At 35.8% G+C, this 26444-nt stretch overlaps 2 protein-coding genes across 3 annotated transcripts; one reads left to right on the top strand and one right to left on the bottom strand.

Annotated features, from left to right (window-relative positions):
* Positions 1-654: 654 nt before the first annotated feature.
* On the bottom strand, positions 655-6458 carry LOC109011641 (protein arginine N-methyltransferase 1.6). 2 transcript variants are annotated; one of them, XM_018992930.2, is made up of 14 exons: positions 5928-6458; positions 5605-5830; positions 5197-5322; positions 4492-4656; positions 4296-4414; positions 4130-4209; positions 3324-3595; positions 2970-3221; positions 2495-2568; positions 2151-2244; positions 1903-2052; positions 1704-1778; positions 1089-1185; positions 655-957 (listed from the first exon to the last, which is right to left on the bottom strand). In XM_018992930.2, exons 1-14 carry the CDS (start codon positions 6248-6250, stop codon positions 800-802), a joined length of 2211 nt encoding a protein of 736 aa, XP_018848475.1. In that variant the 5' UTR covers positions 6251-6458; the 3' UTR covers positions 655-799. The 2 variants fall into 2 exon arrangements, with proteins under 2 accessions (XP_018848475.1, XP_018848483.1); XM_018992938.2 differs by having other exon boundaries at positions 2970-3206.
* A 9889-nt stretch (positions 6459-16347) lies between these two features.
* LOC109011632 (probable aspartyl protease At4g16563) lies at positions 16348-18109 on the top strand. Its single transcript, XM_018992921.2, has one exon. It carries the CDS (start codon positions 16527-16529, stop codon positions 17970-17972), a length of 1446 nt encoding a protein of 481 aa, XP_018848466.1. The 5' UTR covers positions 16348-16526; the 3' UTR covers positions 17973-18109.
* Positions 18110-26444: the final 8335 nt, after the last annotated feature.

Raw genomic sequence — 26444 nt, 5'->3', positions numbered from 1 at the left:
CCGCCAATTGCACTCTTTTAACAAGCCCAGGGACTAAAAACGAAAAGAAAACAGAAGCCCCTTCCTTGATAGTGGTCAGAGAATGATTTAATCGGTCACTCGAATAGTAGTCGATAAGCTAAAAGTAAAGCAATGGCTCCATAGAAAGAAATAGTTCCAAAACGGCCTCTGATTTCCTGAGAATAAATGCCCGGTGAGAATAAATGCCCCTTTGAAGACTTTTAGAGTTTGTTTGGATAGTGAGATGAGATGATTTTAAATGAGTTGAATAAAATATTATTAGAATATTAATTTTTAATATTATTATTATTTTTAGATATAAAAAAATTGAATTATTTATTATAGTGTTAAAATTTAAGAAAAATGTAATGATGAGATAAGATAAGATAAGGTGAAATGGTTTCCGTATTCAGACGAGACCTTAATATGGAAAGTTAGTTGTATAATTTCCATCCCATATCAAAATAAGCTCATCTTTACCTCTCTCTTTTCGATCTTCTCACCAGATCTATAGATGCTCCATCTAATGAACTCATATTATTTACAAGATATGCTCTATCTAAAATTGAGGGACTTGCTGTCCTATCAAACTTTTGCACCCCAAAATCACAAATCTAACAATAAACCTTATCTTAAAGAATGGATACGCTTAAAAACAACAAACCATGTCTTATTGCATGAATTCCATGAAAACTCTAAAATACATTGCAATGAGGATTTTTCCATGGATATATTAATTAGCTATTATTTTTAAGACATGCCCATTATCTAAAAGTCCAAATGGTAACAAATGCAGATATCATAGGAAGTCATGTCTGATTATGAGTTCGCCATTGGATGGGTCGAAAGATGCCTCAAATACCATGGAAGTATGTTCACCTACATTTCTTGATTCATTGATTCCAACCGCAACAGGATGCGCTAGAAGCTTTACTCCTTGTTTCCAATATCTCTTATCTGTATCAACATGTGACATAAGAAATACAAGCAGGAGGTGCTACTTATTAAAGGTTTTTTACAAAGATGAAGTGGGAAATGGAAACTACAACGTTACCATTTAATCACTTCAACATGAAAGTAAACCATACCTGGCCCTGTAGATACCACAGTGGAATTCTCTGAATCCATCACCCAATCAATCCATAGTGCGAAGCCATGGCAAATCCCAGACTCAGTAAAATCCACCTGAAATTACAGCTCTTCATGTTATTATTGATTCACACAATACAGCTACGACCATTTTGATTTCTACAAAGTGAATTTCATAAATTTAAAGAGTTTTCTAATGGGAAATGATGGCAAGTTCAGTAATTTTTAGTGCGACAATGGGCATATAATGAGCAAAAGATTAGCCCCATAACAACCGGCCATGGGACTTTAACTGGTGCTCAAAAACAGTAATGCAAATTTGGTGAACATGACATATACCAATGAATATGTATTTCACAGCTACAGATTAAACCATCATTGGTGCTCAAACAACAAGGCAATGGTTCACAATGTATGATGCCTTAATACAGACCATGCAACATATCCCACATGCTTTGCAGCTAAATTATGGAATATAAACCAGCATACAACACTTAGAAGGATTTTTATTGGGCAGAACAGGAACTACTTGTCACTGATGTTAGCCACCAGATGATGCAACTAACTGTGTTGAAGACTAATGCCACATTGTTTACAAGGTGCAATTGGAATACCTGGGCTTTCCCATAACAGGGTGCAATTGGTTTTGAAAAATCAAATTCCATGACTTTAAATTTCTGTCCGAGTTCCTGGAATATTTTTATCCAACCTCATTAGTTTCCATGATATTGTTTTCATCCAGAATGAAATTTGTTTTCTTCTGCCTAAGAAAATATTACATTTGTAAGATATGAAGTCATGTATATAGATTACCTTACTTTCGCCACACTGCCAGACATAAAAAGGCAAGCAGGGGCCCTCATCTGGTGCAGGTAATTCACCACATGCCCCTAACGTTGTATTTACAAGTGAATGATCAAAACCTTCAATCTTACTCAAGCAGCGACGACTGTTCCAAAGATCCTGAACAAAATTTTTCCAATCATATAATCTTCACAAAATAATCGGTTAATAGGTTTAAACAAATAAGAGATGATGAAACAAGTAAAACACTAACTTACAGGGAGAGACATTGCACAAGCTTTCAGTATTCCTTTACAAGGCATTATCAGTACATCTTCAGAGAGGACACGATCAAGTACAGTCCTTTCCTTCCTTAAACCCAAACCCAAACCAAAACAAAAAGGAATTAAAAAACAAAAAAGAAAAAGGAAATTTGTCTATATTTGAACTATCAATAGAACACCTTCACTTAACACATACAACATGCACATAGACTCTAAGAAGCTATGTTTACTAGAGTCTAAAACTAACTGCCAATTGCCACCAGGGTCCACATGGCATAGTCACATAGATAATCAGTAGAGTATAGAATACTGCAAGGTCAAGTAGGAATTCCATTTACCAAAACCGCAGGTTCTGCCATGGAAGCATGCCATCAAGTCCATAATAGAAGGGTTCTCCAATCAAAAGATCAACCTGCAGACCAAGTACATCATAACAAATTGTTAGCGATCAAATGTAGTTAGTAAGCTGAGAAAAAACAAATTATAATTGGTTAATCCTAGTTTGTACTTATAAATAAGGTTAACACTTGCCTGTAGTAATTTATATAAAAAAAACTTGATTTAACAAAGAAAAGTGGACAAATGTCATGCTCAACCAAAGCTCTACTGCTACTTCAAATAATATTGAACCGCATTTTCTTATGAATAAAACAATAATATCGAACTGCATATGACCATAAGGTTTGACAACTCAAACCGATTGTTCAATCCCAAAGGACCCAAACATGAGGGGAAAAAGAAAAGGAAAGGAAAGGAAGTAAAATTTCAAAAACATGTCGAAGAGATATCTGAGATGGATTAGAATAAAATTACCTTTCTCTGATGTGTATCATCCAGAGTCAAATATGTTTTCCTCTTTTCAAGAACTGTCACATGATCAATTGAAAAACCATTTGCATTGGCAACAGCTTGCAAATATTGGGCACCCTTGTTTCGCAGTCCCGGAAACATTGATATTACGTGTGATGTTCTTGAAAGATGTGCAATGAGAAGAGTTAAGAAAACACTATCATCCGCAACAATGCAGAGTGAATTAACTCTTTCCTGTAACTGTAATGAGTACCTCTGATTTTAAAAGAAATCAAAGATGCAGATGTGCACAAATAGAACAAGGATGAGAAGTTTGTGCAGATGCATGTGCATGTGAGAGAGAGAGAGAGATCTTACAGCATTTCTTAGTGTTTTTAACATGGAATGCCTCCATTCATTGTCTCCATATATCGCTATTCTTTCTGGTGATAGTATGAGTTGCAAATCCCAAGGGTCAAAGCCATACTGCGTACCCTCAGTTCTAGAGGCTTGGGTCTTAAGATTATACGAGATGCTAGTATCAGAATGAACGGCATGCAAATAAACCTCTTCATCCCTGAAAACGGAGATACCTTTGCCTGGAACAAACCAAACACACTGCTTCCAATGATCACACCAATGCCTTGAACCTGGGGAAGCATCAAAACATCTTCTTTTTTTTATAAGTGCATCAAAACATCTTCAAACATCAAATCAGCATGAACAACAAAGTTTTTTCTAAGGAACTCATGATTGAAAGCCATAGGTGTAGTAATGAATTTTTAAGGGTGAATCTGAAAGCAGCATCAGGCATGAAACAATCCCATACAATTAAACTTGTATGATAAACTTTCATTGTATAGGTAACTTTCTTAAGCATTTTCTAACAAAAAGGCTAGCTATGTAGCTTATAATCAACATAGTTCCTGAAAAACATGGAAGCAACCAACATTGGGTAAATATTGATTCTGAAAATCTAAAGAGATATCTACAGCAAAGTTTCTTGATCAAATACTATATCTCATACAATTGAAACTTAGACCAGAAATATCCATTAGGATTGTCTAGGTCTCTTAAAATACACTTCTTTATCAAGTAGCCTAACTTCATAGACACCGTAAGAAGTTAACAGAAAGTAGAATGAAAATGCTTCCACTCCTAAGAGAATTTTGTAAATAACCCACCAGCATCAATTGACGAACTTATCCATCCGGGGGCAGTAGAATAAAAGAAGTTTCCTTCACAATCAAGCTGAAGTGTCCACCTGAATACACAGCCACGGAGAGTTTTCAGAACCACCATGTTAAAGATACCTTTCCAGAAAACTAATATTACAACACAGATGTGTACCATGAAACTACAGCATTGACTCTACCATCATTAGTTGCCTTTATGTGCAGCTCACATTCTCGATGACTGTCTGGCCGTTTCCAAAAATCAAATTCAAAAATTTTGAAGGGTTCTGACAGCTGGATGAATCTTAATTTAAGTAAGGATTATTCACATAATTTTCAAGATAGCTTTGAAGAGTAATTGATGTCATTACCAGCTTTATTTCATCTTTTATTGCATCACAGTGCATGGCATATTGTTGTGGTTTTACACCTAAAATGCTACCCAACCCACTTGGAACAAGATGAATGCCATCACATGCTTCTGCTTCATTATTTTGTAAATCATGCAGCTTCCACAGAAACGTGCTTTCAACCAACTGGAGATTACAACAAGACAGGAGCAAAAGCAATCAACCATTGTTAGCCCTGAAGCCATAGGTGAATACCATTTCAGTCTAGAAAATGAAAAATAAATATATAAGCTAATAGATAGCATAAGTTTTTGCTACCAATTAGTGGAACAAAATTACGAGGGCAGGTTTGGGGCCAAAACCAAAACACAAAATTCTCATCTCATCTCATCTCATCATTACACCTTTTTCAAATCCCCATACAAAATATAATAAACAATTCAACTTTTTCAAATCCCAATACACATTTTTCAAATCCCAAAACAATAATAATATTAAAACTTAATATTTTAAACTTCAAAACAAAACACAAAATTCTCATCTCACCTCCCAAACCTACCTAAGTCCCTAGTAACCCAAAAGTTTATATGAGGCACCAAAAGATCAATTAACGCACATGGAGATAAGTTAAGAGTAGAAAATCAGAAGAAAGACACACAAAGTAACTGGTAGCCAATCTTCACAAATACCAACATAAATGTAAAAGTAAAAGGCATTTGCTAACACCTGGCCATAGGTAATTGCTCGATAGGGCACTGTTTGTGGATTTTCCACCAAGAGCTCGTCATGCGCATGTTGTAGAGTTGGTATTAGCCCTTCACCCAGTAATTCCGAATCTAGTATCTCACTAACCTGCAGTTACAGACCAAAAGACCCAATGAAATAAGGAACCAACCGAAGTAGTGTCTGCTCAAAACAGCAACATTGGTGAAATCCAAAAATTCAATCTTTATACAGTCGACTGTGGCTTGCGGCAATGGTTTTTCAGTTTTCAGTAAAAAAACCTAGACTCACTTATGAGCCGTTATAAGTTATGACAGTGCAGCTTGGTTTTTCAACATCAAAGATAGCTTCTAAGCGAATATTAAAAGAGGTCAAGCTCGAAGAAAATAAGAGAAATATAATGATACCCACAAGAATATCTGCGCGTGAAGGAATATCCACGCCAACTTTGAGCTCGTCAGAGCGCTTGTTGATAACCTTAATCTTTCTTTCCATCCCATTGAGACGCGCAACTTTGCGCATCAACTTCACCATTGGCAGGTAAGACTCGCATGCCGTTACCATTCCCTCGTTTCCCGTCGAGTCACTGGACCCCATTGCCCGTGCAGCCATCATTGACAGCAATCCAGTTCCAGCACTGCACAGTCATCGTACCATAACCATAAAAGCACAAAACTTCAGAGAGAGATTTGGGCCAATGAGAAAAAGAACACGTGAAACTGTCGGAAAAATACCCGATGTCGAGTACATGACAAGGCTTGGTTACTGTCTTGTCTATAGCTTGGCGGAAGGCTCTGTTTCTTGGAGAGTCATTGAGCATGTCTAAATACGATGTGGTGCCCAAAAGGGGTTTGTGTGGGATCTCTGAGACTTGTTCTTCTTGGTCCTGGTCTTCGATGACAACCCATTCTGAGTTGCCGGTGAGCGGATCGAGTTTGAGCTGGAAGACGCGCTGGGTCGACCCGGAGCTCATGGCGCGGGTGGCCGTGGCCTTAAAGCGAGTGAGCGGTCGAAGGGACCGAATGGGAATTAGGGTTTTGGGGATTAGAGAGGCCATGAAAATGGGTTCAGAGACATGGTGTGACACCGTGACTCGTGAGGAATGGCCAACGACGGCGTTCCTAATTTTTATGGGCAAAATAAAATTAAACTACAATATGAGGAAGTAAGAGACTACAGCAAATCCTGAAACAACAAAAAACAAAAAAAAATAAGCCGACAAAATTGCAACTGTGCGGGCTCTTGAACATCTTCATCCTCTTGAACATTTCCTTCCTCCTGATACAATGTCATTTTTCATTCTAATGTTTTGTTTTCTATTTTATCTAGTAAGTCACATGTTAGAGGTTAAGCAAATGCTATTGAGCCGAGATGCACCTCAGAGCACATAGTACAGGTATTGTCTTTTGTGTATGAAGAATATATTCAGTAAACTCTTCTTTTAATTAAAGATTATTCATTAAAGATAAAGCTTTCAGAAATATTGCAGATCTGAAACCTTGGATGTATCAGTTTATTTATATTTTTGTTCAATTGTTTCTACTGTTTATCTGTTGTTTCTTCGATGTTGTTTTGTTCTGCTAATATTTTGGTGGAATTCATATTATCAGTAGTATTTAATATAAACACTGACCAGTGATTGACATAGATGTCCATGTATTTGCTTGTAATTTGGGCTACATTAATTATCTGTGTTTGCTTTTAAGTTTTGATTGTAGCATTTGTATCATTAATTATAGACTATATTTGGGGTCAATTGATTTGAATAAGAGCATGCATGAAGAATTAATCTGGGAACAAGCAAGTGAGAGCACTACAAGAAAAATTAATTTTTCTGGTGACAGAGTCTTAAAAGATATGATAATTCAGAATACATCATACTTCTAAATACCATATAAATATTGAAAAATCAGTAGTTCTAACCCAATATAACACCTAGAGGGTGGTGAATAGGTGTAATTCAATTTTACTGCACTATTTAAAAATGTTGTCAAATAAGCAGTCAATCAATAAAACAATTTACATAAAAATAATCAACACAACAATTTGGTCACGTAGTGGAAACTTATTTGAAGAATGTCTTCAAAATTTAAAACCATTCTGAGTGTAAGTCAGTGAGTCACCACCTAAAATTCACTATAGAAATTTAGTTTGTTACAACAATTTAGAAACACTCACAAGACCCTTGTAGTAGCTAAATCTAGCTTGCAACATACAAGTGACCCACTTGTCTCTGCACGCATGCAGTTCCGGAACTCCGACCTTTCTATAGCTTCACCACAAGAACCCCACGAGAACCTCTCGATCTTTGCTTCAATGGCAGCTCCGGAATCCGTTATGGCCAACGAACTCATCCACGCCAATGAACTCAACAATGTTTGATCTTAAGTGCAGTAAGATAGAAATATATTTTTCCAGAGAAATGAGCTTTGGATGTGGAATGGTATTTCTCTCAAGTATTCTTAAAAGGCCCTCTATTTCTGCTATGTATCTCTGTATCTCCACACATTTGAACTGGGCTGAAGTTTTCTTTTATAGCCACAATGAAACACGGCGCTGAAACCCTAGTCAAAGTCATTTTTTAACATTCACTCGAGCACATGTTATATCCAAGATTTGCTCAAGCCATGAGTCTAGCGGGTGTCTAGTGAACTCTCTATATGGGTTACCGCTCGAGTGGTATGTCAAGCGGGTGTTAAGTAAACTCTCTGTATGAATGTGCACTCGAGCGCCATGTCGAGGAAACTCTCTATATGAGCTTCGCTCCAGCCATGTTGAGCTAACTTCTATCCTATCCTTTTTCACTTTATCCCACTTAACACTGTTACAACACAATTTAACACATGTTGTCACATGAATATGCCAACACACTTATTTTACATTAACAAATATTTTTGCCTTATACAATGAACATGCACATTTAAAACTGGATCCAGGCACAGAATCCTCTCCATGTTAGTCAGCACACTCTTTTAGATCAGACTAAGCGTAAATGCATAGTTAGGAGTTAGGAATCTTTAGCATGCACTGAAGTGTTTTCAAACATTGAAGCTATCATGGATTTGTCACCAGCAAGTAGCTCATGTCGAAAGCACTTAAAATAATTACTCGATAGGCAATGTTTAGATTAACTTCTCACATCATAAAGATGGTGCCAAAGGGGTGGCTGCTGGCAATTAGCAACACTTATTAGACAAGTAATTTGCCACAAACAGTCCTAAAATCAAACGGTAACCTGAATTGCATTTTATGTCATTTTACAAATATTTTGCATAGGGCTTTGAATGGGCTTGATCAAGTTGAGTATTGGTGTGCTCAATATCTGCTCATTTATCTTTTGAGTTGTCTTGAGCAAGTCTTTGAATAAACATATGGCCACCGGAGCTTGAGCAGATTGATTCTTTTTAAAAGTTGAGTCAAGCTGAGTGAAAGGTTGCTCAAGATTGGTGTTTTTTATATGGAGCCTAGTTGGAGGCTTCTCAAATAGACCTTTAAAATTTTATCTTTTGATGTGCTCAAACAACTCTACTTCTTTTATAGCCATAGTTTTGCATTTAAGTTTGTTTACGAGAACAAGATCCTCTCTCATGACAGATTTGGCTTTCATCAGCCTCCTTTAAACTCTATTAATCATCTACACCTTCACTGTCTGGCGCTACCCTACACACCGAGGTTAGTTTTGTGGTATTTCTTTGGTGCTCTATATTAATTTAATCAGTTGATATTATTGTTCTTTAAGGTTGCAGACATACCTTTTATTCTTGACGAGCTTGAACAGATGGAAAAGTATAAAATTCTTGTCTCTGGGGTCAATTGGATTTCTTGAAGCTGAGAAGTTATTGGAGAAGCTAAAGCCTTTGCCACCTGTTATTTCAAAAGTTTGATTCACTCATAATTTGGGTCCATTATACAAAGCAAAGCAAAGATTTGGATTTCGCCAATAAGCTTCGGTATACATTCTAATGTAATTTTCTGTCTTGTTGCAATGTTGTGTTATGTTGAAGTTCGTGAGGTGCAGTTTTCCTTAAAGAGTACCTGATCTCCTGTTATACTGTGAAATCTTCTCTCCCAAAAAACAAAAGTATGAAATCAACTTGGTCACTGTCGTTTTAAGTTTAGACAACATTTGTTTTGTCTGATAAATACCAGCATGATTTAGGATTAATTAAATTAAAATTACTGATCAATGAATATCAATGAAACAATTCCTTGTGAAAATTTTATCCCGAATACTGAATTTTAATATTCTTTTGATTGGCTTATAGGAGTGTTCTCTGAGGTTCGTTTATATAGATGAGCAAAGAACAGATCGAGTTAGTAGTATCGATGATGCCTACTAATTTCCTATCTTTCATTGAGAAACATCTAGACAGAGGCATCTTTATCTAAACATTAGTAGGATTTGTGGCCATTGATATACAGTTTCTAGGATAGGGAAGTGGCATGTGTAGCCAGCTGCGTGTAAGAAAGAGAACAAGACAATCTGCTTTTGGTTTGTGCCCATCTCTCCTAATCCTGCCGAGTTATGGGATGGATGTTTGTGAAGTAGTTCCTTCACAAACCAGGCTTTGTTCAGAGTTGCTTATTGTTCTCAACTTCTCAGTAGATTTAACATTTAGGAGAAAAGTTGAGGACCATATGCAAGTGAGCAAGCCTCATGCAAATCAACACAAGAGATCTGCTGACATGCATCTTGTATAATAAGATTGCATTTTTATACGTTAGATTCATAATTTTTTTTCAATTTAACACATTTTTATACGTGAGATATATAATTTTTTTTAATTTCTATAAAAATTATTAAATTTATCTTAATATTTAAATATACTTTAAATTCAATTTAGATAAATTTTAAATAATTTTTTTATTATTTAATTTATTACTATTTATAAAAAATTAAATTCAACTTAACATTTAAATGCAGTCTAGAAGTTCTATCCAGTATCCACCGGCCATTGTCTTTACAGAGTCCCCCCCGCCCCCCATCTTGTTGCTCTCTTCAATGCTTATGATTGTACGACCACGCGTGTTTACGACGTTACGTGATGTTTGTCCATCATGATAGTTCTATGCAAAGCCAAAAATGAAACCTGTGCTGAAAATCCACACCTAACGATATGGGCAGGGAAATTTTTATCCAGAGGGGTCATAGTTTTTGTTTTGGATTTAAAAAATAACTTATTTTTAGTAGAAGTTTCATAGATAATTTCAGTTCCATGTACGTACCTCTCATGCCATGTGTTCTGTAGAGTGTTATTAATTACATCACCCTTATATGTTTTTAAAAAAAAAAATTAATCTCCGAGTAGCTTCTTCCTTGACATGATAGGTGTAATAACTCTCAAGTGATAAAGATTTAGGTTGCGTTTGGATGTTGAAGTGAGTTGAGATAATAAAATATTGTTATAATATTATTTATTATTATTATTATTATTTTGGAATTTGAAAAAGTTGAATTATTTATTATATTTTGTATTGGGATTTGAAAAAGTTGTGATGATGAATTGAGATGAGTTGAGAGGAGTTGTGATTCCAAACGAAGCCTTAGATTGTGTTTGGAATAATAAGGTGATCTCAGATATTTTGTAAATAGTAATAAAAAATAGGAGTGTAGAACCGGATTTAGATATTCCGCCATAACCAAATCCGGGTCCGAGTGGTTATCCGTCCGAAAAAAATCTGGGCAATAACCAGATGTAAACTCAGATATTTGGATGTAAGTCCACATATCAGGGTTTATTATATTTTTTGTTTTTTCTTTAAAATGACTTTTTAAGACTTTTAAAAATGTTTTTATAGTACTTTTTTTTAAAAAATAAAAATCGGATATCATGTTTATTACATAGATTTTTTTTAAAAAAAAAAAATTGAACACTTTTTAAAAGGTTTTTTTTAAAAATCTTTTTAACAATTCAAAAGGCTTTTTTATTTATTTATAAGCCTTTTTGTTTTTTTTTATACAAAATAAATAATAATACATCAACACACACAATGCATGCATACTACATATTACATTATTGTTTACATCACAATGCAAAACATCAATTTACAAAAAATAAAATAAATAATAATATATCACAACAATATCAAGATGTAATACTCAATACTATATACCTCCAATATAAACTTATCCAAACTGATTGTTTCAGTTTACTTAATAATTACTTAGTTGGTAATAAATTAAGAGCATGTATATCAAGAACCATAAATTAAGATTAACTGTGGGAAATACTACTCCAAACATTAATTTATCACAGAATTAGTGAAAAATATGCCAATAATTTCCAATAGTCTTGAATTGGACAATCACTTGTGCATGCATGTTAATTAATGTTGGTATGTATATATATATATATATATATATATATATATATACGACTTCGATGTGTCAGAACAAGTACTCAAGAAGTTTTTGAAAATGAGCCTTATGAAGACAGTATATTTGGGTAACAAATAGGTTAAATCTAAGGCAGCTTCAAAGAAAAAGAAAAAACAGAAATGTATTGCATGCATGCATGATTAATGTTAAGATTTTAGCAAAACATTGCTCTTAAGTTGTGGTTTTGGATATTGAGATGGGATTATCTAATTTGGATAGTAAAATGAGATGAGATGATTTGTTAAAAGTAGTGAAATAATTTGTGAATAGTAATAAATGATTTGAGTTAATATATTTTATGAAGTTTTGAGAGAGAAGAGATAAAAAACTGAATAAAAATATTATAAAATTATATTATTAGAATATATTTTTAAATATTATTTTTATTTTGAGATTTAAAAAAATTGAATTGTTTTTGTATATTTTTTTTAAGATAAAGCCCGGTTACGGATAACCGGTTACATAACCAGATTCGTAACCGGGTCCATACCGAATCTAGTTTCATCTTACCGAATCGGATCCAATTGGATTCACTTAGATTTTTGGATTTTGGACTGGACCGGAAAAAAGAAAATAGCCTAGTTGCATACCCCTAGTAAAAAAGTAACAGTAAAATATTAAATAACAGTAAATAATAATAAAAATAATAAAAATTATGTGAAAAATAATGACAAAATAATAAACTACACGCACAAGATGCGAATAGGGTCTTATGTTTGATAGGTCAACATGCAATTTTATTGCGTTTTGTACGTATTTAAGAAGAACAAAAGTTTCGGGTAAGCTGTTGACTCCCTACTATCCATGCAATGATTGAGATTTGCTTCTAACAAAAAAAAACACACACACACAGAGACACACAAAAAGCTCCCACAAAATTTACAGATGACAAGGTCGATAACGGAGTAGTTGATATGTCAGATATGAATTTCGGTCCACACAATAAAATGTAGCCATGACCTTTAATTGAACATTGAACTTCCATATCAATCCATAGAAGGATTTAATCAGACAATGAATTTTGTCCACACCATTATTGAATCACTAATTAGTCTTCGATTGATCACATCACACACCCACTCTTTGGCTTTATTATGGATTATCTCTAATGGATTACAAGGCATTATACTCATACAAAACATGCATGCTTCAAAAGATCCTTAATTCTTTATCTGACTACTAATCCTACCAGATAGAATGAGACACAATACCGATTATGTTCTGAAATAGCAATTTTTCAAACCCTCATGTAGTTTGGTTGGCCAGAAAAACATTAAAATAAATAATATTAGATATAAATAATACCAATTATGTTCTGTAATATGAATTATCAAATATATTATTTTGATTTATATTTATTTAGTGCAAAGTTGGGTGAGCGAAAGACTTGAATAGCTGGCACCTGCAATAGCATGAAAATGACTAAAGAATAGGACATTAACAACTTGGACTTCCAATTACTGTAGGGATGGCAGTCCCATGATTGGATTAACGTCATCGAGGAGGCATGGCCGGGAGAGACGAGACGAGACGATCGAGGTCCTTTTCAAGCATATTGGTCTTAAGTTCACTGCTTATTACATACAGCTGTATTTGGCGTATGTACTATGAACAAACCACGATGGGGTTGGTTTTAAGGCTTTAAGCTGTTTTGGTCGAATGCCTCTCTCCACCAAGCCCGCCTTTCTTCTGGCCGTCCATAGAAATTTATCCGGAATTGTGGCGAGAAGGAGACACGATCGTTTTAAGGCTCTGTTTGAAAATACCTCAAATGATTTATAAACAGTAATAATAAATAATTTATAAATAATAATAATATAGTTTAAAAAAATATAAGAATAGTTATGTTTTGAACGACCATTTTTTCAACAATTATTGTTAGTCTTAATTTTATCAAATAATTTTATAAATTAATTATCTAAAATAAGACATATCAATTAATTTAATTTAAAAATTAAATTATTTATTTTATTTTATATAAAAATTTTAAAAAATTATAATAATTAAATAAATTAAAAAAGAATTGTAAAAACAAAATAAAGCAGGGGAGTCCGAGAGGACCTAACCTAATCCTTGGGGGGCCACGTCAAATTGGGGCCCACAAAGAAGTGCCACTTCGGCTCGAACTACAAGGGTTTTAAGGCCAGCTCACGATGCCGCCACCCCCATCTAACCTCCGGCCTTTTCTGCGTTTCATGTTCTGATAGACCAACGGTACATATAATTTTATGTTGCGTATGTATTTAAAAAAATTAGACTCATTATTAAAAAAATAATTTTTTTTTAATTATAAATTTACTTATATTTTTAGAAAAACTAATACACGAGATTTATATATCTAAAATTATAAATAATTTTTTTTTTTACAATTCAAAATTAGATTCTTTTTTTCCATTACGAGAATATACGAGATTTAATCTCGTTTATTTTTACAAATGAGATTAGTTAATATAAAAATTGAAAGTTAAATAAAATATTATTAGAATATATTTTTTTAATATTAATTTTATTTTAAAATTTAAAAAAATTGTAATAATAAAATAAGATGTGAATAATTGTGAAAATAAATGAAGTCATCGTTTCTGACTAAATTATTAGAGACGAGTTAGGATTTATTTGGGTGCTAAGGTGATCTCAGATAATTTGATATAGTTTTATACGAATAAATATATTCTCCATCTAAACACACAACTTATTTCATTTGAAATAATTTTATTTTATTTTTATCTAAACTTAATATTGTTTATTGATAAAGCTTTTATTATTATTACATCACTACAACAAATCAATCATTGATATGATCTACTATTTTTCGACTTCCCATAAAAAGTTAAACATATATTAACATATTTTATACATTTAAACATATCTCAATAGGACTTACAAAACTCAATCAAACATTTTAACTCACTATTATTCACAAATAAACACAAATTATCTAAAACACTCATAGAATCCTTAGTTGCAATCACAAACACCATGTAATTATCAGATCACAGAGATTGAGAGTAGCTTTAGGAGGAGATTTTCTCAGAGGGAAGTGTTGATGAAGGGTCAAAAGAATACTTTTCTAATGCATTTATGTCGATCTTCAGTAACTTTAAAGGCACTCTACGCGTATATATGGGACTGGATTTTCTATCGATGTGCACGAAGAGATGAAGGGAGGAGAGCAATATCAAGATGGATGGATTCAGTGGACCATTCCTCCTTGGCGGAGGTCCGCGCACTCTTTATTGTTGCCATTGTTGAGTGGCTTGTTTGGATTCGTAAGTCATCTCAACTCATCTCAACTCATCTCACTACTATTTATTACTATTCAGCAACTTTAACTCACAAATCTCACTACTATTCACAACTCATCTCATTACTATTCACAATCTATCTCAAATCATCTCAAGTCATCTTTAAATCCAAACATTTCCTAACTCTTCCGCAAAATTAGACCCAAGAAGGGACCCCATTTTCCATTTTTTTGGACAAAATAAGAGTCTCCCCTTTATGCCACTTTTAATGAAGAAAATGAAGAACAGAGATGAATGGCGGTCAAGAGACACAGATTTTTTTCTCCAGCTGGGGTCAACTTTATTTAATTAGATTTTTTAAAAATAAAAAATAAAAAAGAGTTTCCAACTGAAGAAAACTGCAATTTCTTTCCCCTAAGAATAATCCAAGAGCTACCGCATTGATTGAAGGGTTGTGGAGTTTTGGAAGCAACGTATTGAATAGGTGATAGTTCTTGGATTCTGAACAAGAGATGTTTGCTTATACAATTCAGATGAGATGATATGTTTTATTGAAAGTTTGAATAAAATATTTTTTTAATATAAATTTTTATTATATTTTATATAAAAATTTAAAAAAATTATAATAATGAGATGAAATAAGTTGATAAGTTTTGTAAAAACAAACGGGCCTTATTGCTGGCCCCTTTTTAACGGCATATATCTGTACTGTTGTTCTTAATTAGCTGAACCTAGCTGTGCTTATTTCTTTCCAAAGTTTAATGCAATGTTTTACCAATTAATCATGGCTAATTCGAGATGATTAAAAAGATTTTAGGAGCCTTTCTTTATTTTCAAGTGTGTTTGGGAAGGGCCCTTCTACAAGTTTTACTTCCTACTCTAACCTGCCGACTAGATGTTTGAACCAACTTTAGTTTATCCAAATAGCTTAGTGCCTAAGCTTGACTTAACTTTAGGCCTGTAAACGTTTTGTTTACCATATCTCCTGTTGTATTAACCGCCCAATGTTAAAAAAGAGGGTTGTCAAGACCAAAAGAGAAAAAAAAAAAAAATTTAATAGACAAAAATAATGCTGTACAATGAATCTTTGATACCAACTTTAAGTAAAATCTCAATATTGAAATAGAACTGAATAAAATTATATTAAAAATATAATGAAAAGTGGGATTTAAGTTACTTCAGAAGCTTTAGCCAAGAAGTGCTGAGGTGACAAGTCACAATTACAATGTGCTGCCCCAGGAATCACTCACCTAGTCCCATTTAAACGATTTTAAACTTAATTCAATTCATTTCATCTTATCATTATAATTTTATTAAATTTTTATATAAAATATAATAAATAATTTAATTTTTTTAAATTTTAAAATAATAATATTATTAAAAAAATAATATCTTAATAATATTTCATTTCACTCAAATTATTTCAAGTCATCTCAAAATTCAAATAAATAAAATCTCGTGATAATTATGACTGCTCAGTGCATTGAAACGTTTAACACTTCGCCTCAAATAAGCCTGCCGTGCGCAACAAACCAGAACCTTGGTTCTCTCCCAGTCCTGGCTATCCACCCTCCCAACCCTCCTTTTATAAAATCCATCCTCGGGCTTCTCTCTCTCTGTCTCGCACTTTCTGATTGAAGTCAACCTCTCTCTTCCGAAAGTCTTTAACGTTACTGGCATAGTTCGGTTCTTGGTTCTGAATTTAACTCATGGCTTCTTCAGTTTTTTTCCTCTGTTTGATACTCTGTATTTCAAGCTTCTCTGTTTCGTTCTCAGGTATTGTGCTTTTACCTCTAACCCACTCCCTGTCCAAGACCCAATTCAACAGTACCCACCACCTCCTCAAATCCACGTCCACCCGCTCAGCCACGCGTTTCCACGGCCACCACCAGCGCCGCCAAGTCTCTCTCCCGCTTTCTCCGGGCAGCGACTATACCCTCTCCTTCACTGTGGGTTCCAACCCTCCCCAACCCATCTCTCTCTACATGGATACAGGTTCCGATCTTGTCTGGTTCCCCTGTTCCCCCTTCGAATGCATTCTCTGCGAAGGTAAGTACGACCCCTCTACCGCCACTCCCCTACCCAAAATACACAAAAACGCCACTGTTTCATGCAAGTCACCTGCTTGCTCCGCTGCCCACTCCTCCCTCTCCTCCTCCGACCTCTGTGCCATTTCCCGCTGTCCTTTAGAATCCATTGAAATTTCTGACTGCTCCTCCTTTTCCTGCCCACCTTTTTACTATGCCTACGGCGATGGAAGCTTAATCGCTCGGCTTTACAAAGATAGCTTGTCCATACCCACCTCAGCTCATCCTTCTCTGTTCCTTCCAAATTTCACTTTCGGGTGCGCCCACACAACCCTTGGTGAGCCCATTGGGGTCGCTGGCTTTGGCCGTGGCTTGCTTTCTTTACCTGCCCAGCTCGCCAGCTTCTCCCCGCAGCTGGGCAACCGATTCTCCTACTGCCTGGTCTCTCATTCCTTCGACCAAGACCGAGTTCGCCGCCCGAGTCCACTCATCCTCGGTCGCTACGACGAGGAGGAAAAGGACTTGGGCAACGATCGAACCGGGTTCGTGTACACGTCCATGCTCGAGAACCCGAAACACCCCTACTTCTACTGCGTCGGACTCGAGGGAATCTCCGTCGGAAAGAGGACTATTCAAGCCCCGGAGACACTGAAACGAATCGACAGGAGAGGGAGCGGCGGGATGGTGGTGGATTCTGGGACAACATTCACGATGTTGCCGGCGATTTTGTACGGTTCGGTGGTGAACGAGTTCGAGCGCCGAGTGGGGCGTGTTCACGAGCGGGCGAGTAAGGTGGAGGAGAAGACCGGTCTCGCGCCTTGTTATTACTATGACAAGGTAGTGAATGTGCCAGCCGTGGTGCTTCACTTTGTGGGGAACAAATCCAGTGTGGTGTTGCCTCGGAGGAATTATTTCTACGAGTTTGTGGACGGTGACAAGAAGAGGAAGGTGGGGTGTTTGATGTTGATGAACGGTGGAGATGAGGAGGAGTTGAGTGGTGGGCCCGGGGCCACGCTAGGGAACTACCAGCAGCAGGGGTTCGAGGTGGCATACGATTTGGAGACGAGAAAGGTTGGGTTCGCTAGGAGACACTGCGCATCGCTTTGGGATAGTCTCAACCGTGGATAACCAATAATTTGGTCTGTTGTGATGAACGGCTGAGATCTTCTGGAACTCGGGTTGACTTTTGAAATGGGGTTTGACCTGTGTGGAGGGCCATCTGTAAATGGGTCGGGTTACTGCTTGGGGGTGGAAATAAAAGTGGGTGGGTGGGTGGGTTTTGCACTTCACCTTTTGCTTCTTGCACGTCAATTGATGAGCATGTATTTAAAAAGAAAAAAAAAAGTGTTGATAAAGAGGGCAGGCTTAAGTGATGCTGGAAGCAAAAATTGAAGTGTGGGATGGGTAGCACGATTACATATTGTATAGTTTTTTATAAAATTTGATGTTGTTTATATATAGAATAATGTTAAATAATGTTGAGCATTTTGCCCTTCCTCCTTCCTTCCCTCATTTCTCCTTATGCTCTTCTTCCACCCTTTCTTTTTCTCATTTCTTAATTTATTTTTCTTTTTTCAAAGTAAAAAAAGTCAGATTTATAATTTTTTGATAACTCTCGAGAGATATGCGCAGGATAAGAAGACTCATATGTCACAAATTATTTGAAAGATAGTGGTGGTTTTACTGAAATCACCGTGTATAGTCCTCATGCGTCGCTCACAACAGTGTGGTCCTCACATGCCGGATCACCAAAATCCTCATCAACAAATCTTTTCAGATTTGACTTTTGTGGCTGAAAAGAGACAAATTTATTATTTTTACGCTCCGTCAAAGTCTACCGAAATTGACCCAATCTATAATCCATCATTTTTCGTTCTTATTTTTCTTATTGTATAGTAAAAATAAAAAATAAATTTGTCTCTTGGATAGTTTATCTGTAGAGATTGAGTCTTCCCTTTTTATGGAGGTTGAGTTTGAGTTTCTATTTAGGTATAGTGTTGTCTTTTGGACGTTTGTCTGTAAAGAATATTAGAAGCAATGAAGTCTAGACCAGTCCAATAACGTACTAGTGGAACTCCAAATAGTTGATATGAGAATATAACTACATGTATCCGATCATAAATATAAGTTTATCTTGATAAAGGAATGAATGATATTATTTTCCTTTAAAAAAATGTTAACTAATGTTTTAGAAAGTGTAAATTTTGTGTAATTTTTTTTTTAAATTGAAGTTAATTTTTAAAATAAAATATTTTTTATATAGATTTTAGATTTTCTTACTCATATTTATTTTTTTAAAAAAGAAGTGTGTAGATTATTCTATATATATTATTTTTCTTATATATATTATGAATTGATTGCTTGGAGATGTTATTTTGGATTTGAGCCTTTTGCAGCAGCATCTACACAAGTATTGTACATTTTGTTTTTAAATATTTTCACAAATATTTTCTAAATTTTCAGTAACATCTTCTATGCGGATAGAGTCTAGACCCTACTTTATTTTATTTTATTTTTTGGTCGGTCCACCTACGAATCTCCACTTTATCCGACCCTTGATTTCCATCGTTATTTTTCTTTTGTCACTTTATTCCTCCAATCAGAAAACCAAATAATTGTTGTAGTTGGGGGAGTATTTTAACACAGAAAAGCATCATACTCTTTTATTTCCGCTCGTTATTGGACCATTTGCAAACATCAATGATTTGATCGTGTGTGAGTGTTTTTTTTTTTTTTTTTTAATATCAATTACAAATTATATTCTTGTTAATGTTTTAGAATAATGTGATTTAAATAAAATAACGTCCGTTTGCTTATTTTAATGTGAATCCAATATTTGTAAACGGAAACGCTTTGCAATAGTCCTATTGCTGTTGGGCAAAAAACATTGGCTACATGTAAGATGGATTGTGTGTAGTACAATAGAAGGAAATTTGCTGATTACGTCCTCTTCCCCTTCCCCTTGCATTGAATGCGTTCCAAGCTCAAAGATGGATTAGAAAAAATAAAAAAATAGAATATTAATGAGTTTCTTGATCTTTGCATGCTAGCTCGAGTTTGAAAACTAGGTAAACAAAATCATGAATAACAGTAGCGTCACAAGCTTTGAAGAGTTTAGTTGATTGATCTTACTTGGAAGGCATGGATCAAATTTATAGATATCCAGTTGCTTGATGAGCTCGATAGAGAGAGGCCGCTGCTGAATCTTTCTCTTCAGATAAAATCCAACAAGCTCCTCGTCAGTTGGATGGAATTGAAACCTTGGAAGCAAGATTTCATCCAGTTTATCAGCATCACCTCTTTCATCCATACATTTCTCTCTCTAATTTCTGAACCCTAATTTTTCTTTGTAATCAGAAAAGAGATCAAACGATACTATTTATGGAATAAGAGATTTTTTTTACAACTTTCTTGTTCGAAATGGACTTTTCGATCGTCTCTGCATTTCTTAAAAACAAAACATGTTCTTGGCAATTTAAGTTTCTGGGAAACTAAGTCAAACCTGAAACCCCAAGTAAAGAAGATCGATTTTATGGAGGACTTTAATTTCTCACTTAATGCACGCCATTTAGGGTTTGTTTAGTCCAAATCGAAAAATCTTAAGAAACCACCAAATCTGCAGTTATGGGGATTGTGAATCCATGTTTAATATCCCAAATATCATATTAGTGGGGGTAGTGGGATGCATGGAAATGGTGCTAATATGCTGACGTGTCACATTCTAATTGGAGGGCTGGTTTTCAGAGATAACCAGATGGGCTGGTCTCCAGATTTTCTCTTTGTAAACACGTAAAAAAGATGACATTGATAAACCATCATACGATGTACGTTTTCATTAGCCCTGTAGAATATTTAGTATATCATTTTATATACAAAAATTTCTCCTCCTAAAAAAACTTTGATTAATTTAAAATTATGAGCTTTTAATTTAGTGGAATCAATAGATATTATATTATAGTTTCATACTTTTAATTTAGTTGCAAATATTATATTGGTAACTTAGGTTTTGTTTATTTTCACATATGAGACGAGATGAAATGAGTTGAGATTTGTCAAGACTAAAACAGTCACTGCACCAAATACCAGCTCAAAACCATCACGGCTTTAGCACTGCAATGCAGTCACGCAACTGAGAGAAAGCAGTACATCCATGCACATCCCTACTCTACCTTGTGTAACAAACTTTACCTTTTTCCAGCCTAGAATATTCTATTCTCTGTACAAGGTTGTTAGCATGCACCTATAAAAGGCATTGTCTGTAATATTGATTTATCAAGGGAAATATATAGAACACATTTTGTTTAGCATGGTACCAGTGCTTGTATAGGACAAACGTCCATGGCTGCATTATCTGATTCTTCTTCTTCTCCCTCTCCTGCTCTTCTTCATCCTCATCCAAATCTTTCCCACGCCATTACAGTTAAGCTTGCACCCGAAAACTATCTCTTATGGAATGTACAATTAGTTCCATATCTTCGTGGGCAGCGTCTCTACAAATATGTAAATGGCACCTGCCCTCCTCCAAAACCCAAACTCCTTAATTCCACCCCAAGTCCAGCCTATGATTCATGGCTTCAAACTGATCAAATGGTAATGTCTGCCCTAATTTCTTCCCTTTCAGAACCACTTATCGCCCAAGGTGTTGGTTGTAAGATTGCTTGAGCTGTATAGCTCTCTCTTGAGTCCTCTTTTGCCTCTGGTTCGCAAGCTCGTGTAGTCCAAACCCAGCTACAGCTTGCCTCCTTAAAGAAGGGTTCAGATTCAGTCTCCACTTACTTTCGTTGAACAAAAACTCTGGCAAATGCCATGGTAGCTGCAGGTCACCCACTTCCTCCTTCTGAGTTTCTGCCATACTTGCTTCCTGGACTTGGCAATGACTACGATGCTCTTGTTACCTCAGTCACTACCCGTATTGAACCAATATCACCTAAAGAATTATATGCCACCTTTTAGCTCATGAAGCTCGCATGCTTCACCACTCAGATACCTAGCTATTTCATAGTGAAACTTCAGCCAACTTTACTACAAAATACCATTTTGCTTAACGTGGCCGAGGACCTTGAGGTGGTCGCAATAATTATCGTGGCCATGGTGGTGGCCATTATAACTCCCAACGTGGTCAAGGTCCCTTCTCAAGTAACAATGGAAATAATTTTTCCTCTTCCACCAACAATTCTCTGATCTGTCAAGTGTGCAATCGCCAAGGCCACTCTGCACTTTCCTGTCTCTACCGCTTCAACTAGGCTTACACAACCTCACCACCAGCTTCAACAAATTTCTTATTCAATTATTCATCTGATACAAACTGGTACTTGGATACTGTAGCTACCAATCACATCACAAGTGATTTAGCTAACTTGAATTTGCATGCTTTTGAGTATCATGGCGATGAACAGCTCTGAGTTTGTGATGGGTCACCCATACCTATATCCCACACTGGTTCTGCCTCCCTCCTTTTACCTCCCTCTACTTTTACTCTCGAGAAAATTCTTTGTGTCCCCTCTGTAAAAAAATAAAAAAAATGATTTCAGTCTGAAAATTCTGTGTTGATAACAACGTCTCATTTGAATTTTTCTCTGATTGTTTTTGCATCAAGGACTGCAAGTCAGGAACAATCCTCCTTCAAGGGATAACAAATCATGGACTATACTCATTCTCTCCGTCCGCACCTCCATCAACTCAAACCAGCTCACTTTCAGTTCTTCGTTGGCACTCTCAACTCGACCACCCATCTATCAAGCTAGTTCAATCAATACTTAATCATCACAATCTACAATATGACACCTCTATGTTACCTTTATTTTTTGATGCATGTGCAATGGAAAAATCTCATAGAGTCCCAGCTCACTCACGGCTAAACTGATCTACTGCACCATTTCATCTTATTTTCTCAGACTTATGGGGGCCTTAACCACATGTATCTCATGATGGATTTAAATATTATATTAGTTTTGTTGATGACTTTTCTCGATATACTTGGTTATTTCCTCTTAAGAATAAGTCTCAAGCATTTGATATATTCGTTAAATTTAAAGCTCAAATTGAACTTCAATTCGATACCAAAATCAAACAATTACAACCCGATTTGGGGGAGGGGGGTGAGTTTAGACCATTTTCAGATTATTGAGCATCATGTGGAATAAAGCATCGTGTTACATGTTCACACACACTCAAAACAATATTGTTGAGAGAAAGCATCTCCATATAGTTGATACTGAGTTGGCACTTCTAGCTCATGTATCAATTCCTTTCACATTTTGGACTTATGCTTTTATTCATGCCGTGTATCTCTTTAATCTCTTACCTTTATCTTCTCTAAAAAATTTGTCTCCTCACTTACTTTTACATACCAAAAATCTTGATTATATTAATTTATGTCTTTGGTACTGAATGCTAGCCATTAACCTCTCCATCCAATTCACATAAGTTTGCATACCAATCAGTTCCCTACGTTTTTTTTGGACATAGTCCTAGCCACAAAAGCTTGCTACAACATTCCCCTGGGCCGTATGTACATCTCAAAGGATGTCAAATTCAATGAAAGTAAATTTTCATTTGCTCATATATCAAAGCCCAAGCCCACCTCATCGTCCACTCATGTGGCCTTACCAATCTTTCCCACATACCTCTCATCATCCCCTTCCTCAACTTCAATTTTGGGTCCCCGACCATCTTCTTCCTCGTCACCTTCTCCCTCCCCACCTTCATCACCAATATCATAGAGCCTTTCTTCAACTAATCCTCAGCAACATGCACACTCAATAGTAACTAGATCACGGACCAACACATCCCAACCTGGAAAATTCACAGATGGCACTGTAAAATGGTCTCTCCCTCGTGTTCATGCTACTGCACTTGACTCTGTTCTTGAAACTCCTTCATGTTACATAGTTACTTAGGAATATTTGGAGTGGTGCAAAGCAATGACAAAAGAATTCAATGCCTTTCTTGCCAATCAAACTTGGTCTCTTTGTTCCTGCATGTCAAGCTACCAATATCCTGACCTGCAAATGGGTATTCCGAACCAAAAGGTTTGCTGATGGCTCAATTGAAATAAGAAAAGCCTGTCTCGTTGCCAAAGGGTTTCTACAACAATCTGACATAGACTTTGAAGAAACATTTAGTCCAGTAGTAAAGGTCACGACAGTTCGCAAGGTTCTTTCTTTGGTAATTTTCAAACACTGGCCCATTCGGCAATACGACGTGCAAAATGCATTTTTGCATGGTCCCCTCAATGAAACCGTGTTCATGTCTTAGCCACTAGGATTTTCTAATCCACAATTCTCATCTCATGTATGCAGGTTAAACAAAGCCATTTATGGCCTTCCTTAGTATCCATAAGCTTGATATTCTTGGTTGAGTTGTCGACATGTGGATCTTGGTTTTACAATTTCTGCAATAGATCCTTCTTTGTTCATACGTATGACTGCCTCCTCTGTTACTTTTGTCTTGGTCTACGTCGATGATCTCTTAATCACAGGATCATCCACTCAGTGCATCTCTGATCTAGTTGCTGCACTGCGAAATGAATTTCCAATAATTGACCTCGACACCTTGAAATTCTTTTCTGGGCATTGAAGCGACTTTTAACTCAAATGGATTACTTCTCACACAAAGAAGTATATCACTGATTTGTTTCACAAGACAAACATGGTCATGGCCACCTCTAATAAACAAAGTGCATTCACTGGCAATATTTTTTATGATCCAACATTATATCGAAGCATTGTTGGCTCGCTGCAATACTTATCCTTCACACGACCCGATCTTGCATTCGCCATCAGCAAGGTACGCCAATTTATGCATGCCCCTTGCATACCTCACTAGATAGCTCTGTTAAGCGTATACTACGATATCTTAAACACACGGCTACTCTCAGTCTTCAGTTTTCCTTTTCATCCTCTTTTAACATTACAGCTTTTTTTCGATGCGGATTGGGCTGGGTGCCCTAACGACAAACGCTCCACCAGTGAGTTTTGTATCTTTCTCGGCAACAATTTGATCTCCTGATCTTCAAAAAAGCAGCTTACCGTTGCCAGGTCTTCAACTGAGGCAGAGTTTAAAGCAGTTAGAAACACTGCTGCAGAGGTTATCTGGCTACAACACCTCTGTCGAGACCTCAGTTTGCCACTTACCAGTGCTCCTTTGCTCTACTGTGATAATTTAGGTGCTACTTACCTTTTTTTCTAATTCATTGTTTCATGCATGAACAAAGCACGTCGAGATCGACTTCCACTTTGTTAGAGATCGAGTCCTTAACAAATCATTGAATGTGGCTTTTATTTTCGACAAAGATCAACTTGATGACATACTTACCAAACCCTTAATAGCAGCACGCTTTCAACAATTGCGTTCAAGTCTTCGTCTACAGAACTGCAGCTTGACTTGAGAGGGGATGTCAAAGCTAAAACAATCACTGCACCAAATACCAGCTCAAAACCATCACAACTTTAACATTGCAATGCAGTCACGTAACCGAGAGAAAGCAGCACATCCATGCCTATCCCTGCTGTCCTTTTGTAACAAACTTTACATTTTTTCAGCTTAGAATATTCTATTCTCTGTACAAGGTTGCTAGCATGCGCCTATAAAAGACATTGTTTGTAATATTGATTTATCAAAGGAAATATATAAAACACATTTTGTTTAGCAAGATAAAAGTTAAAAGTTAAATAAAATATTATTATAATATATATTTTTAATATTATTTTATTTAAAAATTCGAAAAAATTGAATTGGTTATTTTATTTTATGTGAAAATTTAAAAAAATTATAATAATTAAATAAAATAAAATTAATTAAGATGATTTGTAAAAACAAAAGAGTCATAATTGGAATTTTTCATAATTGTCTAAACAAATTAATAAAGATGGATAATATATGGGTCATAATTTCAAGATTAATCAACGGCTTCGATTTATTTGTTTTGGTGAATTGGGGTCCACAAGGCTCTATTAATAATAATAATCGTAGCCGTTGAGTAGGGTACACGTGGGCAAAAAATAAAAAGATAAGCACGCCGCCAGGAACTTTGGTTTGGACTTTGGGGAGAGTGGACATGATGACGTCAACGTCTTCACAATTCCCAAAAGAGGATGTTGTCTGTGTACGAGTCTGTAACTCTGGACCACTTGCAAGCTGTTGCCACACGTGTGCTTCTAGATGCTTCTCCACGTTTGTTTTGGCCCTTCCAACTTCGACGGGTGTTGAGTTGACTGTTGTCTTCTCCCTCTTCCTTTTCAAGGAAATTGTTTTCCAGAAAACTCTTCGTAATTACTAGGTAAAAAAAATACAGCGAGAGCACTCGCGAAAGTTGGGAGCTACGAGAGTACCTTTACTCTTACTTTTTTTTTTTTAATAAATCACGTGTCAATTGTGATGCTACATAAAGATAAATGAGTGATATAGATTAAAGAGACGGTAACGTTACTGTTTAGGCTAGGGGTCCTCAGGCATCACGGACAAAAGGTAAAATCCAAAAGGGTACGAGTGAAAATGGAGGAAGAGAGGTTGAACTTGTGGAAGCATAGTAGTAGATGTGCTTTATGATCAGAGCTAGTGGCATGGTGGCTCGTGTGGATCGAGCACTATGGCTATGCA

Source organism: Juglans regia, chromosome 2, assembly GCF_001411555.2.
Source record: "Juglans regia cultivar Chandler chromosome 2, Walnut 2.0, whole genome shotgun sequence".
NCBI lineage: Eukaryota > Viridiplantae > Streptophyta > Magnoliopsida > Fagales > Juglandaceae > Juglans > Juglans regia.
This window is presented reverse-complemented; position numbering and strand designations above follow the sequence as displayed.